This window comes from Oncorhynchus clarkii, chromosome 5 (assembly GCF_045791955.1).
Source record: "Oncorhynchus clarkii lewisi isolate Uvic-CL-2024 chromosome 5, UVic_Ocla_1.0, whole genome shotgun sequence".
NCBI lineage: Eukaryota > Metazoa > Chordata > Actinopteri > Salmoniformes > Salmonidae > Oncorhynchus > Oncorhynchus clarkii.
Window position 1 is genome coordinate 60,479,391 of NC_092151.1, and position 16,228 is coordinate 60,495,618.

At 44.0% G+C, this 16,228-nt stretch overlaps 1 protein-coding gene across 1 annotated transcript in view; it reads right to left on the minus strand.

The window, feature by feature from the left end:
- The window catches only part of LOC139410136 (neurocan core protein-like), a 203,130-nt gene that overhangs the window by 20,240 nt on the left and 166,662 nt on the right, over positions 1-16,228 (minus strand). Inside the window, exon 11 of the mRNA XM_071155579.1 lies at positions 6,573-6,686. Coding sequence (XP_071011680.1) covers positions 6,573-6,686 — 114 coding nt within the window. The remainder of the gene's footprint in view (positions 1-6,572; positions 6,687-16,228) is intronic.

The window sequence follows — 16,228 nt, forward strand, 5'->3', positions numbered from 1 at the left end:
CAATTATGTTAGCGCAGCTGAAAACTGTTTTGCTGACTAATGAAGCAATAAAACTGGCCTTCTTTAGACTAGTTGAGTATCTGGAGCATCAGCATTTGTGGGTTAGATTACAGGCTCAAAATGGCAAGACACAAAGAACTTTCTTCTGAAACTCGTCAGTCTATTCTTGTTCTGAGAAATGAAGGCTATTCCATGCGAGAAATTGCCAAGAAACTGAAGATCTCGTACAACGCTGTGTACTACTCCCTTGACAGAACAGCGCAAACTGGCTCTAACCAGAATAGAAAGAGGAGTGGGAGGCTCTGGTGCACAACTGAGCAAGAGGACAAGTACATTAGAGTGTCTAGTTTGAGAAACAGACGCTTCACAAGTCCTCAACTGGGAGCTTCATTAAATAGTACCCACAAAACACCAGTCTCAATGTCAACAGTGAAGAGGCGACCCCGGGATGCTGGCCTTCTAGGCAGAGTTGCAAAGAAAAAGTCATATCTCAGACTGCCCAATAAAAATAAAAGATTAAGATGGGCAAGAGAACACAGACACTGGACAGAGGAACTCTGCCTAGAAGGCCAGCATCCCGGAGTCACCTCTTCACTGTTGACGTTGAGACTGGTGTAAACTATAAAGGGAAATAAATGGCTACAGTTAACACTTTTTTTTTAGTTGCAGTCATCAAAGCAATACAGACTGTAAAGTAGTGTAAAGTAGCTGCTACCTAAAAGCTGCTTACAGTACCTAAGCCCTACTGTCTGATTACAGTGTGTCATAAACTGCTGCTATAAATATGTGATGCATAAAGCATCTGCACACAGGGAGTTACACACAAGTCTGCTTTATGAGCCGAATACAGTACAACACAAATGGGTCATGGAAATATACAGGTAAATGCCAAAATAAAAGAAACACCCACATAAAGTGTCTAAATAGGGTGTTGGGGCACCACGAGCCAGAACAGCTTCAATGCATCTTGGCATAGATTCTACAAATATCTGGAACTCTATTGTTGGGTTAGTTTTGTTGATGGTGGTGGAAAATGCTGTCTCAAGCGCTGCTCCAGAATCTTCCATAAGTGTTCAATTGGGTTGAGATCTGGTGACTACTGTAAGACAGTTTTTCATGCTCGTCAAACCATGACCACTCGTTCCCTGTGGATGGGGACATTGTCATCCTATGGGGGCATAGACATGGCAGTCAAAATAATGGCCTGTCCAGCTTTTTTATACATGATGGGATGTTAATTGCTTAATTAACTCAGGAACCACACCTGTGTGGGAGCACCAGCTTTCAATATACTTTATATCCCTAATTTACTCAAGTGTTCCCATTATTTATGGCAGTTACCTGTAGTATGTGCAGTGTGTGCAATATAGCTATAGGGTTGGCAAGGACTGAATTAAAAGAGAAACAAGAGGATGAGAGAGAGATAGCGTGAGAGAGGGGGGAGATAGCGAGAGAGGCGAAGACGACGACGAAGAAGAAGTGGAAGAAGAAACATAAAGAAGGAAATGAAGAGGGAAGTAGAGAGACAGGAAGAGGGAAGTAGAGAGACAGGAAGAGGGAAATAGAGAGACAGGAAGAGGGAAGTAGAGAGACAGGAAGAGGGAAATAGAGAGACAGGAAGAGGGAAGTAGAGAGACAGGAAGAGGGAAATAGAGAGACAGGAAGAGGGAAATAGAGAGACAGGAAGAGGGAAATAGAGAGACAGGAAGAGGGAAGTAGAGAGACAGGAAGAGGGAAATAGAGAGAGACCGAGAGAGAGACAGAGAGGTAGGAATACATATTTATTTTCCAGGCTTCTTCCTACAGACGCGAGTGTTTAGTTTTAGCGTTGGTGTTTAAGTCCTCCTCTCCTTCTCTCTACAATACCGTTAACCTGGCATTAATCACTGCCACCAGCTACACAACACACAGGAGGATTTAACACCTTTATCAGACAACATTCCTCGCTAACTTCTCCTAACGCTGAATAAATATTTATGCAACGGATGGAAAAGCAGGCAAGCAAAGAGAAGGAGGAGGAGAAAACATTGGCAAAGCAGTAGCATTCTCCAGTAGGCTCTCTGAGTTAAAGCAGCACGTGAGGAGTGTGCATTCTCGATAAAGGCAGCAGTATGTCAGTCCACAACGACAAGCCCTGGGATTAAATAGCTGGAGCACAATACTTTAACAGGCTTTCTTTTCAATGTATCTACTTATTTGTTCTGGGGGGGGGGGGGGGGGGGGGGGCTGCGATTTATCACCTGGGGATTGGGATGCTCTTTATGTGGTTGTTGTTCAAACTCTGTCTATGTTATTGAGAACTATTACTTCAGTACTACAATAACTTAGTTGGTAGGAGTTGTGTGGATTGTGAGTTTTCCCATCACAGGGAACACCAGTGAAGAAAGCCTGTTGCTGGTGGTGTTGTCTGTATGTGAAGGATTTCTTCCATGTGTAGTTTCTGCTGAAGTAAGCAGTGAGTGGGAGAAGCTTTGGAGTTGGGATGGCGGGCATAGAGAGCAACATGAATCCACAGTGAGTGTGTCCATGCCTGTGGTGTGTGTGTGTGTGTGTGTGTGTGTGTGTGTGTGTGTGTGTGTGTGTGTGTGTGTGTGTGTGTGTGTGTGTGTGTGTGTGGGCGGGCCTAGTATTTGTGTGTGTGCGTGTTAACACTCAATAGCACCAAAAGCTCTCAGACCAGAGACTATACTGCCGTACACAGGGAACAGATGAAACTCTGTGACAGAGAATCGTCACAGGGCTTTTATTAATGTATAAAGACGTGACTAATGCTAACACACGGCAGATTCGCTGTGACAGCACAACAGGGCTTTCTCTGGCAGGATGCTGTTGTGGAGAAAGAGAGAGAGAGAGAGAGAGAGAGAGAGAGAGAGGGAGAGGGAGAGGGAGAGGGAGAGAGAGAGGGAGAAAGAGAGGTTTGAAGTAAACAGAAGGGTTGGAATGGTTTTGCTTCAGGATGGAAACATGAAAAGGTGTGAGGATGAGAAAGAAAGAGAGGAGAGAGAGAGAAAAAAGATTGAGAGCGAGAGAGAGAAGGGGGACTGAGACAGAAAGACAGACATAGAGAATCTGCAGTATGAACTGATAATGAGGTCCCAGTTTAGAAGGCTAGCACCATGTGACGGTGATACAATATGCTACACTATATATACAAAAGTATCTGGACACCCCTTCAAATTAGTAGATTTGGCTATTTCAGCCTCACCCGTTGCTGACAGGTGTATAAAATCAAGCACACAACCATGCAATGTCCACAGACAAACAATGGCAGTAGAATGGCCTTACTAAAGAGCTCAGTGACTTTCAACATGGCACCGTCATAGGATGCCACCTTTCCAATGAGTAAATTTGTCAAATTTCTGCCCTGCTAGAGCTGCCCTGGTAAAATTGTAAGTCCTGTTATTGTGAAGTGGAAATGTCTAGGAGCAACAACGGCTCAGCCGCAAAGTGGCAGGCCACACAAGCTCACAGAACGGGACTGCCCGAGTGCTGAAGCACTACAGAGTTCCAAACTGCCTCTGGAAACAATGTCAGCACAAGAACTGTTTATCGGGAGCTTCATGAAATGGGTTTCCATGGCCGAGCAGCCTAAGATCACCATGCGCAATGCTAAGCTTCGGCTGGAGTGGTGAAAGCTCACCGCTATTGGAGCAGTGGAAACACTTCCTCTGGAGTGATGAATCACACTTCACCATCTGGCAGTCCAACAAACAAATCTGGGTATGGCAGATGCCAGGAGAACGGATGCATAGTGCCAACTGTAAAGTATGGTAGATTAGGAATAATGGTCTGGGCTGTTTTTCAGTTCCAGTGAAGGGAAATCTTAACACTATAGCATAAAATTACGTTCTAGATGATTCTGTGTTTTCAACTTTGTGGCAACAGTTTGGGGAAGGCCCCTTTTCAGCATAACAATGCCCCTGTGCACAAAGTGAGGTCCACACAGAACTGGTTTGTAGAGATCTGTGTGGAAGAACTAGTTTGCACAGAGCCCTGACCTCAACCCCATCGAACACCTATGGGATCAATTGGAACACAGACTGCGAGCCAGGCCTGTCCCAACATCAGTGCCCGACCTCACTAATGCTTGTGGCTGAGTGGAAGTTCCAACATTTAGTAGAAAGCCTTCCCAGAAGAGTGGAGGCTGTTGTAGCAGAAAAGGGGGTAGCAACTCCATATTAATGCCCATGATTTTGGAATGAGAAGTTTGACGAGCAGGTGTCCACATATTTTGGTCATGTAGTGTATATACAGTAGAGTATAGTACAGGTACAACGAACAGTCTCTCTCCCCTCTCTCCCGTCTGTGATGGGCTGTGCACTGCACGGCGATGTGACATGGCCATTGGACAATGAGTTTGGAGGAATCTATATGACTCCTTGCGGTGGTCTCCATGGAAACTGTCTGGAGGGCCTGGAAGAGGGGGAGGAGGAGGGAGGGGGAGGGAGGGGGGAAGCAGGAGCATCAAAGGACCAGAGGAGCTGGGATGAAGGGTTGGGGACAGGCAGCAGGCCTTGGATCGTATTACAGGGAAGAATGACATGGCTGAACATGAACTTGATAGGGGTAGTTAGGTTAAGGCACTTCAGTGAAAGAGAGATTGATTGCCTTACATTTAAAAGGGGATATTACCATCTCAAAAGAGGCAATACTATAAACGATCCTTTCAGTATTCTTGAGTACTTCATTATAGAACGTTAGCGCCTTCTTTATAGTATCGTAAAGTATCTGTCAGAGTTCTCGTCTACTTAGTTCCATGCTCATGGTTCAAGGTTTTCCTTATGAATGACATTCAAATAGGAGAGGGCTGCGATCTCCTCTCTTCAGGGTTGAATCATTTATGTGTGGTCTTATTAAGCGGCGAGAGCGGGATGGCAGCCACAGCCTCTCCTCTCCTCTCAAGCCTGCTGCTCCAAGTCAACCATGACGATAGCTACACAGCAGGGTTCTCGCTGCACCGTGAGTCGGAGCAGTGTGTGTATGTGTGTGTGAGAGAGAGAGAGAGAGAGAGAGAGAGAGAGAGAGAGAGAGAGAGAGAGAGAGAGAGAGAGAGAGAGAGTGTGTGTGTGTATGCCAGGGTCCATCGCCTCTTCAATAGCTCATCTGTATGAGTGCTCTGGTGTGGCAGGCAGGCTGGTGAGGGGCACGTGGCGTAGGGCTCTGATTGGAGGGGAGGTCCTGGTGAAGAGGCCAGTCTCGCTCTAGCAGAGCAATCACACACACACTCACTGAGCCTCAACCCTCTACGCCTCACTGGCACTTGTCTGTCCATCTCCACACACACGTAACTGACTAGGCTCCACACACACACAGACACGCACACATGCGCGCACACACACCACTGTCCTTTTTTTGTTGTTTCTCTCTCTCGCTGGGACCCATCCTCCTTCCTTCCTCTTTCCACACATCTTGCCCATCTTTAACTTTCTTTCTTTCTTTCTTTCTTTCCCTCTCTCGCTGCAGTTAGATTTGTAAAGGCCCATTACCCTGAAAGAGCTCTGCAGGAAGAGGGAGCTGGGATACAGTTACCAGACGTTGGGCTTCTACTGTGGTAAATATGCATTAGTCCACTGTCCAGGTCTATTTATGGACCATAGCTTATTCTCCCTACCTTTTGATTTATTTATATTTTTTCTCACCTTATCTCTTTCCTTTATCACTCTGTCTTTCTGTCAGTGCTTCAAAGAAACCACCTTCTAAAGTATTGTGATTATCAGACAATTCTGTTTGAGGGCTATGTGGCTGGCTATCTTTCCTAGACTTGCTTTCATGTAATGGAAGCGCAAAATAACGTTTATAATTTTGAAGTGGTGTAGCTGCGTTCATACCCACTAGGGATTCTTCCTCCTTGAGGGGCTCCAGCTGAGAACAGGTGTTCTGTCATAAGCTTCTGCACTGATACATTTCAATCACTTCCTCCTTTCCCTGGGGATGTGGGTTAGCGACAGAGATGTTACGTGATAAAAACGTTACCTTTCTCACACGTGGCTCCAATGTAGCTGGGCAGACACAGGCACATTGAGGAAAACCCCCAGAATCAGAGCAGTGAGTGAGTGAGTGAGTGAGTGAGTGAGCGAGTGAGTGAGTGAGATCACATGTGAAGGGAGAAGCCAGGGTCCATAGCCTCTTCAATATCTCATCTGTATGAGTGCTGTGGTTGTGGCAGGGGTACGTGGCGTAGGGCTCGGAATGGAGGGGCTATGGACCCTCTCTCTGGGCCCCATTCCTCTTTCCACACACCTTGTCCATCTCTAGCTTTTCTACTCTCCCTCTCTCCTTTCCCACTCTCACTCTGTATTTCTCTCAGTGCTTTAAATAAACCTCTGTCTAGTATTGTGATTGTCAAACAATTCTGTTTGAGGGCAATGTGACTGCTTTCATGTAATGGAAGAGCAAAAATAACGTTTATAAATTTGAAGTGGTGTAGCTGCGTTCATACCCACTAGGGATTCTTCCTCCAGCTGAGAACAGGTGTTCTGTCATAAGCTTCTGCACTGATACATTTCAACCACTTCCTCCTTTCCCCGGGGATGTGGGTTAACGACAGAGATGTTACGTGATAAAAACGTTACCTTTCTCACACGTGGCTCCACCGTAGCTGGGCAGACACAGGCACACGAAGGAGTTGATCTCATCGATGCAGGTGCCTCCGTTCTGACACGGGTTGGACTGGCAGTCGTCGATGTCTGTCAGGTAAAAAGGAGACACAAGGGACGTGCTCATTAGGCACCAAACTAAAGACAACAGACTGAAACAGGGAGCGACCACCTGGGCTTATCTAATAAGAAACGCCAATTTTATTTTTCAAAACTTTTGAAAGCGTTGCATGACCTAATGAATACGACCAAGGGGACACAAGGAGACAAGGATACACGAGGAGACAGGATCAGTTACAACACCGGAGTCACAGGACATGGCACAAATTGCCTGCCACTATCACTTACCCATCCGACCAGAGAACCAACAGAGATCTAACTTTTCGGAGAGATCTGAGCTGTTTAGAGTAGTTGTAATTAAAAGCATTGACTCAGCAGTCCATCAATAAGTAGGCGGAGAAGCAGTGGAGCGCTTGATGCTAATTGTGATGCGCATGCAGGATGTGCTTCACACTCTGCTGTCAAACCTGGACAGGTTCTAGGCTCCACAGGCAGGGAGAGGATCCAGGGAGGAGGCAGTTTGATGTTGGATTTGTTTGATATTTAGATATTTACACCCACGCAATCATGCTAGAATGAATATGTATAGATGTGTAGTGACACATACAGTACTGTATTTATGTAAAATTGCTGCAGGTGTCTATGATACAGATGAACAAACTCAAAGTTTAACAGGAAAGCATGCGCACTTACGCACGCACACGCACACACGCATACTTTGCGGAGGCGTTTTGAGGTCATGGCTCTCCTCTCTATGTAGAGACAGAATTATATTTCTCTCACTTCTGATCTGAGGCCTGGGGGCAAAATCATTAAATCCACAGCTGGTGTCCCAGCATCCTTTGCCCTCAGAACATCTGAGTGTATCTTGGGGGCCCGGGCGAGGGGGAAGGAGACGGGCATGTGGTAAAACAGCGATCACGTTTTTTATGGTTCTCGGAGTCTGTAAGAATCCTCATTGATATATAATGGCGCCAGAGGGGATGGCTCCCGTTTTACGGGCTCCTAACCAATCGTGCTATTTTGTTTGTTTTTTCACATTGTCTGTGACTCATGTTGTACATAATGTTGCTGCTACCTTCTCTTATTACCGAAAAGAGCTTCTGGACATAAGGACAGCGATTACTCACCTCGAACTGGACAAAGATATTTTCTTTAACTTCTTATGGCTGCAGGGGCAGTATTGAGTAGCTTGGATGAAAGGTGCCCAGAGGTGCCCAGAGTAAACGGCCTGCTCCTCAGTCTCAGTTGCTAATATATGCATATTGTTATTATTATTGGATAGAAACACTCTGAAGTTTCTAAAACTGTTTGAATGATGTCTGTGAGTATAACAGAACTCATATGGCAGGCAAAAACCTGAGAAGAAATCCAAACAGGAAGTGAGAAATCTGAGGTTGGTCGATTTTCAACCAAGGCCCTATTGAATTCACAGTGGGATATGAATGAACGAGGCTTCTACTGTGTTGTGGGACTGAATAAGAGCTGAATGAGTCAGGTTACTGACAGAGAGACATTTCCTGGTCACGCACTTTCCACATGATATCGCCTTGCGTTCCATTGCTCCTCTAGACACAAAGGATTTCTCCGGTTGGTAATTTATTGAAGATTAATGATAAAAACATCCTAATGATTGATTCTATACTTAGTTTGAAATGTTTATTCGACCTGTAATATAACTTTTTGAAGTTTTTGTCCAAAGTAATGCACGAGCGTTTGGATATGTGTACCTAACGCGCTATCAAAAGTAGCTACTTGGACATAAATAACGGACATCATCGAACAAATCAAACATCTTTTGTGGAACTGCGATTCCTGGGAGTGCATTCGGATGAAGATCATCAAAGGTAAGGGAATATTTATAATGTGATTTCTGGTTTCTGTTGACTCCAACATGGCGGCTAATTTGATTATTTTTCTGAGCGCCGTCTCAGATTATTGCATGGTTTGCTTTTTCGATAAAGTTTTTTTGAAATCTGACACAGCGGTTGCATTAAGGAGAGGTATATCTATAATTCCATGTGTATAACTTGTATTATCATCTACATTTATGATGAGTATTTCTGTTGAATCGATGTGGCTATGCAAAATCACTGGATGTTTTTGGAACTAGTGAACGTAACGTGCCAATGTAAACTCAGATGTTTTTATATAAATATGAACTTTATCAAACAAAACATACATGTATTGTGTAACATGAAGTCCTATGAGTGTCATCTGACGAAGATCATCAAAGGTTAATGACTATTTTTTATCTCTATTTGTGCTTTTTGTGACTCCTCTCTTTGGCAGGAAAAATGGCAAAATGGCAAAGTTTTTCTTTGGCTTGGTGATGACCTAACATAATCGTTTGTGGTGCTTTCACTGTAAAGCCTATTTGAAATCAGACACGGTGGTGGGATTAAAAACAAGATTATCTTTAAAACGTTATAAGATACATGTATGTTTAAGGAATTTTAGTTATGAGATTCCTGTTGTTTTGAATTTGGCGCCCTGCACTTTCACTGGCTGTTGTTATATCATCCCGTTAACGGGATTGCAGAAGAAGAAGTTCTTAATGAGTCTGAAGCGAAGGATATACTGCTTTGTCATGACAAGGCCCAAATCCCCGTCATCAGCGTGAAGAAAAGACAGAGGAAAAAGGGGAGGAGGGCGGGGTGCCTTGTAAGAATTTGCTGACAAGTAGGGAAAGCACCACTTCCCTCCGTATTATAAAAATGGGACAATCTACGATGAAGACTATCCGACCAATGAAACATTAATAGCTGTAATATCTTATGTTTCACTGAGACGTGGCTGAACGACGATACGGATAATACAGGGCTGGCTGGCTTCTCCGTGCATCGACAGGACAGAGCAGCTACGTCTGGTAAGATGCGGGGCGGGGGTGTGAATCTATTTGTCAATAACTGCTGGTGCGCGATGTCTAATATTAAAGAAGTCTCAAGATATTGCTCGCCTGAGGTAGAATACCTCATGAGAAGCTGTGGACCACACTATCAACCAAGACAGTTCTCATCTATATTATTCGTAGCTGTCTATTTACCACCACAAACCGATGCTGGCACTAAGTCCGCACTTACGCACAGTATAAGGCCATAAGCAAACAAGAAAATGCTCATCCAGAAGTGGCGCTCCTAGTGGCCGGGGACTTTAATGCAGGCAAACTTAAATCTGTTTTACCTAATTTATACCAGCATGTCACATGTGCAACCAGAGGAAAAAAAACTCTAGACCACCTTTACTCCACACACAGAGATGCATACAAAGCTCTCCCTCGCCTTCCATTTGTAAAATCTGACCATAATTCTATCCTACTGATTCCTGCTTACAAGCTTTGTCTATATGTTCCGGGATTCATCCAATGGCATTGAGGAGTATAGCACCTCAGTCACCGGCTTCATCAATAAGTGCATTGACGACGTCATCCCCAATGTGACCGTACGTACATACCCAAACCAGAAGCCATGGATTACAGACAACATCTGCCCCGAGCTAAAGGCTAGAGCTGCTGCTTTCATGGAGTGGGACACTAATCAGGACACTTATAAGAAATGCTGCTCTGTCCTCAGATGAACCACCAACAAACTACTACACCAGCTCTGATGCTCGTCAGATGTGGCAGGGCTTGAAAAATATTAAGGACTACAACGGGAAAACCAGCCGCGAGTTGTCCAATGACGGGAGCCTACCAGGCGAGTTAAATGCCTTTTATGCTCGCTTCAAGGCAAGCAACACTGAAGCATGCATGAGCGCACCAGCTGTTCCGGACGACTGGGTGATCACGCAAAGCCCCTGGGCCAGACGGATTACTAGGAAGTGTACTAAAAGCATGCGTGGACCAACTGGCAAGTGTCTTCACTGACATTTTCATCCTCTCCCTGACCGAGTCTGTAATACCTACATGTTTCAAACAGACTACCATAGTCCTCGTGCCCAAGAAAGTGAAGGTAAAATGCCTAAATGATTACCGCCCCATAGCACTCACTTCGGTAGCCATGAAGTGCTTTGAAAGGCTGGTCATGGCTCACATCAACACCATCATGCCGGAAACCCTAGACCCAGTCCAATTTGCATACCTTCCCAACAGATCCACAGATGACACAATCTCAATGGCACTCCACACTGCCCTATCCCACCTGGACAAGAGGAATACCTACAGTGCCTTGCAAAAGTATTCGGCCCCCTTGAACTTTGCGACCTTTTGCCACATTTCAGGCTTCAAACATAAAGATATAAAACTGTATTTTTTTGTGAAGAATCAACAACAAGTGGGACACAATCATGAAGTGGAACAACATTTATTGGATATTTCAAACTTTTTTAACAAATCAAAAACTGAAAAATTGGGTGTGCAAAATTATTCAGCCCCTTTACTTTCAGTGCAGCAAACTCTCTCCAGAAGTTCAGTGAGGATCTCTGAATGATCCAATGTTGACCTAAATGACTAATGATGATAAATAAAATCCACCTGTGTGTAATCAAGTCTCCGTATAAATGCACCTGCACTGTGATAGTCTCAGAGGTCCGTTAAAAGCGCAGAGAGCATCATGAAGAACAAGGAACACACCAGGCAGGTCCGAGATACTGTTGTGAAGAAGTTTAAAGCCGGATTTAGATACAAAAAGATTTCCCAAGCTTTAAACATCCCAAGGAGCACTGTGCAAGCGATAATATTGAAATGGAAGGAGTATCAGACCACTGCAAATCTACCAAGACCTGGCCGTCCCTCTAAACTTTCAGCTCATACAAGGAGAAGACTGATCAGAGATGCAGCCAAGAGGCCCATGATCACTCTGGATGAACTGCAGAGATCTACAGCTGAGGTGGGAGACTGTCCATAGGACAACAATCAGTCGTATATTGCACAAATCTGGCCTTTATGGAAGAGTGGCAAGAAGAAAGCCATTTCTTAAAGATATCCATAAAAAGTGTCGGTTAAAGTTTGCCACAAGCCACCTGGGAGACACACCAAACATGTGGAAGAAGGTGCTCTGGTCAGATGAAACCAAAATTGAACTTTTTGGCAACAATGCAAAACGTTATGTTTGGCGTAAAAGCAACACAGCTGAACACACCATCCCCACTGTCAAACATGATGGTGGCAGCATCATGGTTTGGGCCTGCTTTTCTTCAGCAGGGACAGGGAAGATGGTTAAAATTGATGGGAAGATGGATGGAGCCAAATACAGGACCATTCTGGAAGAAAACCCGATGGAGTCTGCAAAAGACCTGAGACTAGGACAGAGATTTGTCTTCCAACAAGACAATGATCCAAAACATAAAGCAAAATCTACAATGGAATGGTTCAAAAATAAACATATCCAGGTGTTAGAATGGCCAAGTCAAAGTCCAGACCTGAATCCAATCGAGAATCTGTGGAAAGAACTGAAAACTGCTGTTCACAAATGCTCTCCATCCAACCTCACTGAGCTCGAGCTGTTTTGCAAGGAGGAATGGGAAAATATTTCAGTCTCTCGATGTGCAAAACTGATAGAGACATACCCCAAGCGACTTACAGCTGTAATCGCAGCAAAAGGTGGCGCTACAAAGTATTAACTTAAGGGGGCTGAATAATTTTGCACGCCCAATTTTTCAGTTTTTGATTTGTTAAAAAAGTTTGAAATATCCAATAAATGTCGTTCCACTTCATGATTGTGTCCCACTTGTTGTTGATTCTTCACAAAAAAATACAGTTTTATATCTTTATGTTTGAAGCCTGAAATGTGGCAAAAGGTCGAAAAGTTCAAGGGGGCCGAATACTTTCGCAAGGCACTGTATATAGGAATGCTGTTCATCGACTACAGCTCAGCCTTCAATATCATAGTGCCCTTCAAGCTCATCTAAGCTCAGGACCTGAGTCTGAACCCCTCTCTGTGCAACTGCACCCTGAACTTCCTGACCAGCTGACCAAAGGTGGACAACACCTCCGCCATACTGATTCTCAACACATAGGGATGCATGCTCAGTCCCCTCCTTTACTCTCTGTTCACCCATGAACATCTCCAACTCAATCATCAAGTTTGCTAACGACACAACAGTGGTAGGTCTGATTACCAACAGCAACAAGACAGCCGACAGAGAGGAGGAGTGTCTTGGTGGATCTGTGCCAGGAAAGTAACCTCTCCCTCAACAAAATTATGTAGCTGATCGTAGACTACAGGAGACGGCAGATAGAGCACACCCCCGTCTACATCGAAGGAGCTGCAGTGGAGAGGATCAGAAGCTCCAGATGTTCCTCGGTGCGAACATCACTGAGGTCCTGAAATGGTCCCTTCACACCGACAGCGTGGTGAAGTTGCAACAGCTCAATCACCGCCTGCTACGGCAATTGCACCGTCTGCTACCTCAGAGCTGGAGCGGTCAGCCCAATGCACCAGGGGCACACTACCTGCCCTCCAGGACATCTACAGGAAGGCCAAGAAGATTATCAAGGAGTTCAACCACCCGAGCCACTGCCTGTTCATCCAGCTACCATCTGTTAAACAGTCACCACTAGATCGCCTTCGCCTAGTAGTCTGCCCAGTACCCTACTCTGCCTCTCAGTCACTGTCAATAACCGGCTACCACCGGCTACTCTACCCTGCAACTTAGGGACTGTCCTATGTACACTGTACAAAAATATAAACACAAAATGTAAAGTGTTGGTCCCATGTTTCATGAGCTGAGATAAAAGATCCCAGAAATGTTTACATCCCTGTTAGTGAACATTACTAATTTGCCAAGATAATCCATCCATCTGACAAGTGTGGAATATCAAGAAGCTGATTAAACAGCATGATCATTACACAGGTCACCTTGTGCTGGGGACAATAAAAGGTCACTCTAAAATGTACAGTTTTGTCACAACACAATGCCACAGATGTTTCAAGTTTTGAGGGATTATGCAATTGACATGCTGACTGTAGGAATGTCCACCAGAGCTGTTGCCAGAGAACTGAATGTTAATTTCTCTACCATAAGAAACCCATTGTCGTGCCAACGTCGTTTCAGATAATTTGGCAGTACGTCCAACTGGCCTCACAACCGCGGACCAGGTTTATGGCGTTGTGTGGGTGAGCGGTTTGTCGATGTCAATGTTGTGAACAGTTTGCCCCATGGTGGCGGTGGGTTATGGTATGGGCAGGTATAATCTACGGACAATGAACACAATTGCATTTTATTGATGGCAATTTGAATGTACAGAGATACCGTGACGAGATCATGAGGCCCATTGTCATGCCATTCATCCACCTCCATCACCTCATGTTTCAGCATGATAATGCACTTCCTCATGTTGCAAGGATCTGTACACAATACCTGGAAGCTAAAAATGTCCCAGTTCCCCCATGGCCTGCATACTCACTAGACATGTGTCGTGTCTTTGGCTATGTCGGATTAAGTGATATGACATGATATTCTATAAAATAATTTATCTGTAATTAATATTACATGATTAAGCTAATCAGGTAGATAATTAACTAGAAAGTCGAGGCACCACAAAATAATTTTTATAGAGCTGTTATCTTCCAAATAAACTCTTGAAGACCTAGTAATCTTTTACATCCATAGCAGTCAATATTTAATCGTCACCTTGTTAAGTCTCATCTGAAAGTGCTAAATTCTTGGTTATCTTCACGAACCCCGGCTAACAAGTTGAATCAGCAATACAAAATTGGGTTTAATTATTTATTTACTAATTACCTAACTACTATACCCAGAATGAATCATATACACAGAATGAATCATACATTGATGGACCTATTATGTCATAAAGAAAATGTCCCTGGTGGATGGAACAGATACGACGGCTGGTTACACAAAGAGAGGGGTTTGGGTTTGAGTGAAAGAGCTATCGTAAATACAGAATCTTATGCATTCTAAATAACCGCCCGTTTGAAAAAGGAGAATGCAATAAATATTTACTCTGAGCTGCGCTTCGGTAGATTGATCGTTGATGGAAGGCCGGTTTGTCCTTTATGGATCTCTGGTCCTCTGAAGAATGTCTAGTGGTGAACTGGAGCATGGTAGAATGGATACTCTGTCCGTCCTCTCCTAGCCCACGTTTAGAAACTGCTGCTAACTCAACGGCTAGGAGGTATCACTTCTGGAGTGAATAAGAGTTCAAAGTTCATACCAAGTTGCCATACTTTAAGCTCATGCTATATTCTGGCTGGTAGTCAAAATTCATCTTTCCGGGGTGTAGGTCGTCACCTTCACATTGAAATTTGATGCTAATTTTGTTAGGTTCTCTAAGGTTGGCTTAGTTCTGTAGGTGGTCTTTGTCCTTTCAACGTGGGGACCTCAAGTCCACACGTCCTTGGAACAGCTTATTATCTGAGCACTTTTAACGTAGGACTGTCGCCCTAATGTCCTCGGAACAGAAAGTTACATTTTCGTCAAGGGCTTTATATAGGAGGGGAGAGAAGGATGTGTTTCATAGTTTATAACCAATGTCCGTTCACATGGGCAGGGCCACTGAGTTGAGCATAGTTTACTCTATGACAAACCGTTCTCTCATTAAGAAGATAAATTACATTTCATCTTTTCACAAATAGTTTCATATTTAAACATTTCAATTGCAACGATTCCATGTGAATCTGATAACTATAATGTGTAGACTTTCCCAGATACAGTTTGTTGTTCTATCATCAGTAATAATGTCTCTGACGCCAACTGATCTGGCATCATATTCCTTTAGTACCAATGCATATTTTCAGCTGGTTGGATTACCGAAATATGGCTCCTTTCCCCCCACCTTTTGATGTTCCCAGACTCTCTATGCTTAACAAAGGCTTTTCAAGAGTCCTTCTGCAGAGTCAAGAGAGAGGAAAGGGAGAAAGGTATTCATGGGGGGGGGGGGGTCATAAACCTCACCCACAGGCCAACGTCATGACACATGTCACCCATGGAGCATGTTTGGGATGCTATTGATCAAAGTGTACGCCAGCGTGTTCCAGTTCCCACCAATATCCAGCAACTTTGCACAGCCATTAATGAGGAGTGGGACAACATTCCACAGGCCACAATCAACAGTCATATAAATTCTATGTGAAGGAGATTTGTCACGCTGCATGAGGCAAATGGTGTTCACACCAGACTGGTTGTCTGATCCATGACCCTATCTTTTCTAAAGGTATATGAGACCAGCAGTTGCATATCTGTATTCCCAGTCATATGAAATGAACAGATTAGGGCCTGATACATTTATTTCAATTGACTGATTTCCTTATATGAACTTTAACTCAGTAAAGTCTTTGAAATTGTTGCATGACGCATTTCCATTTTGTTCAGTATACCTAGTCATTGAACACTGGTTGCTTTAATAATGTTTACATTCTATTTATGTCTTTATTTTATTTTGTATTATTGTGTGCTTGTTGACTTACTGATTTACTGCATTGATTGATAGGAACTAGGAACATAAACATTTCTTTGAACCCGCCATAACATCTACTAAACTGTCTACGTGACCAATAACGCAAACAATTTGATTTTGATTTGAAGGTTGAGTGCCAATAATTAGGAAAATGACTATAGCATGGCTTCCAGCTGGGTTCTTTGGTACTGCAATTGTTCTCTTGTAATCAGGA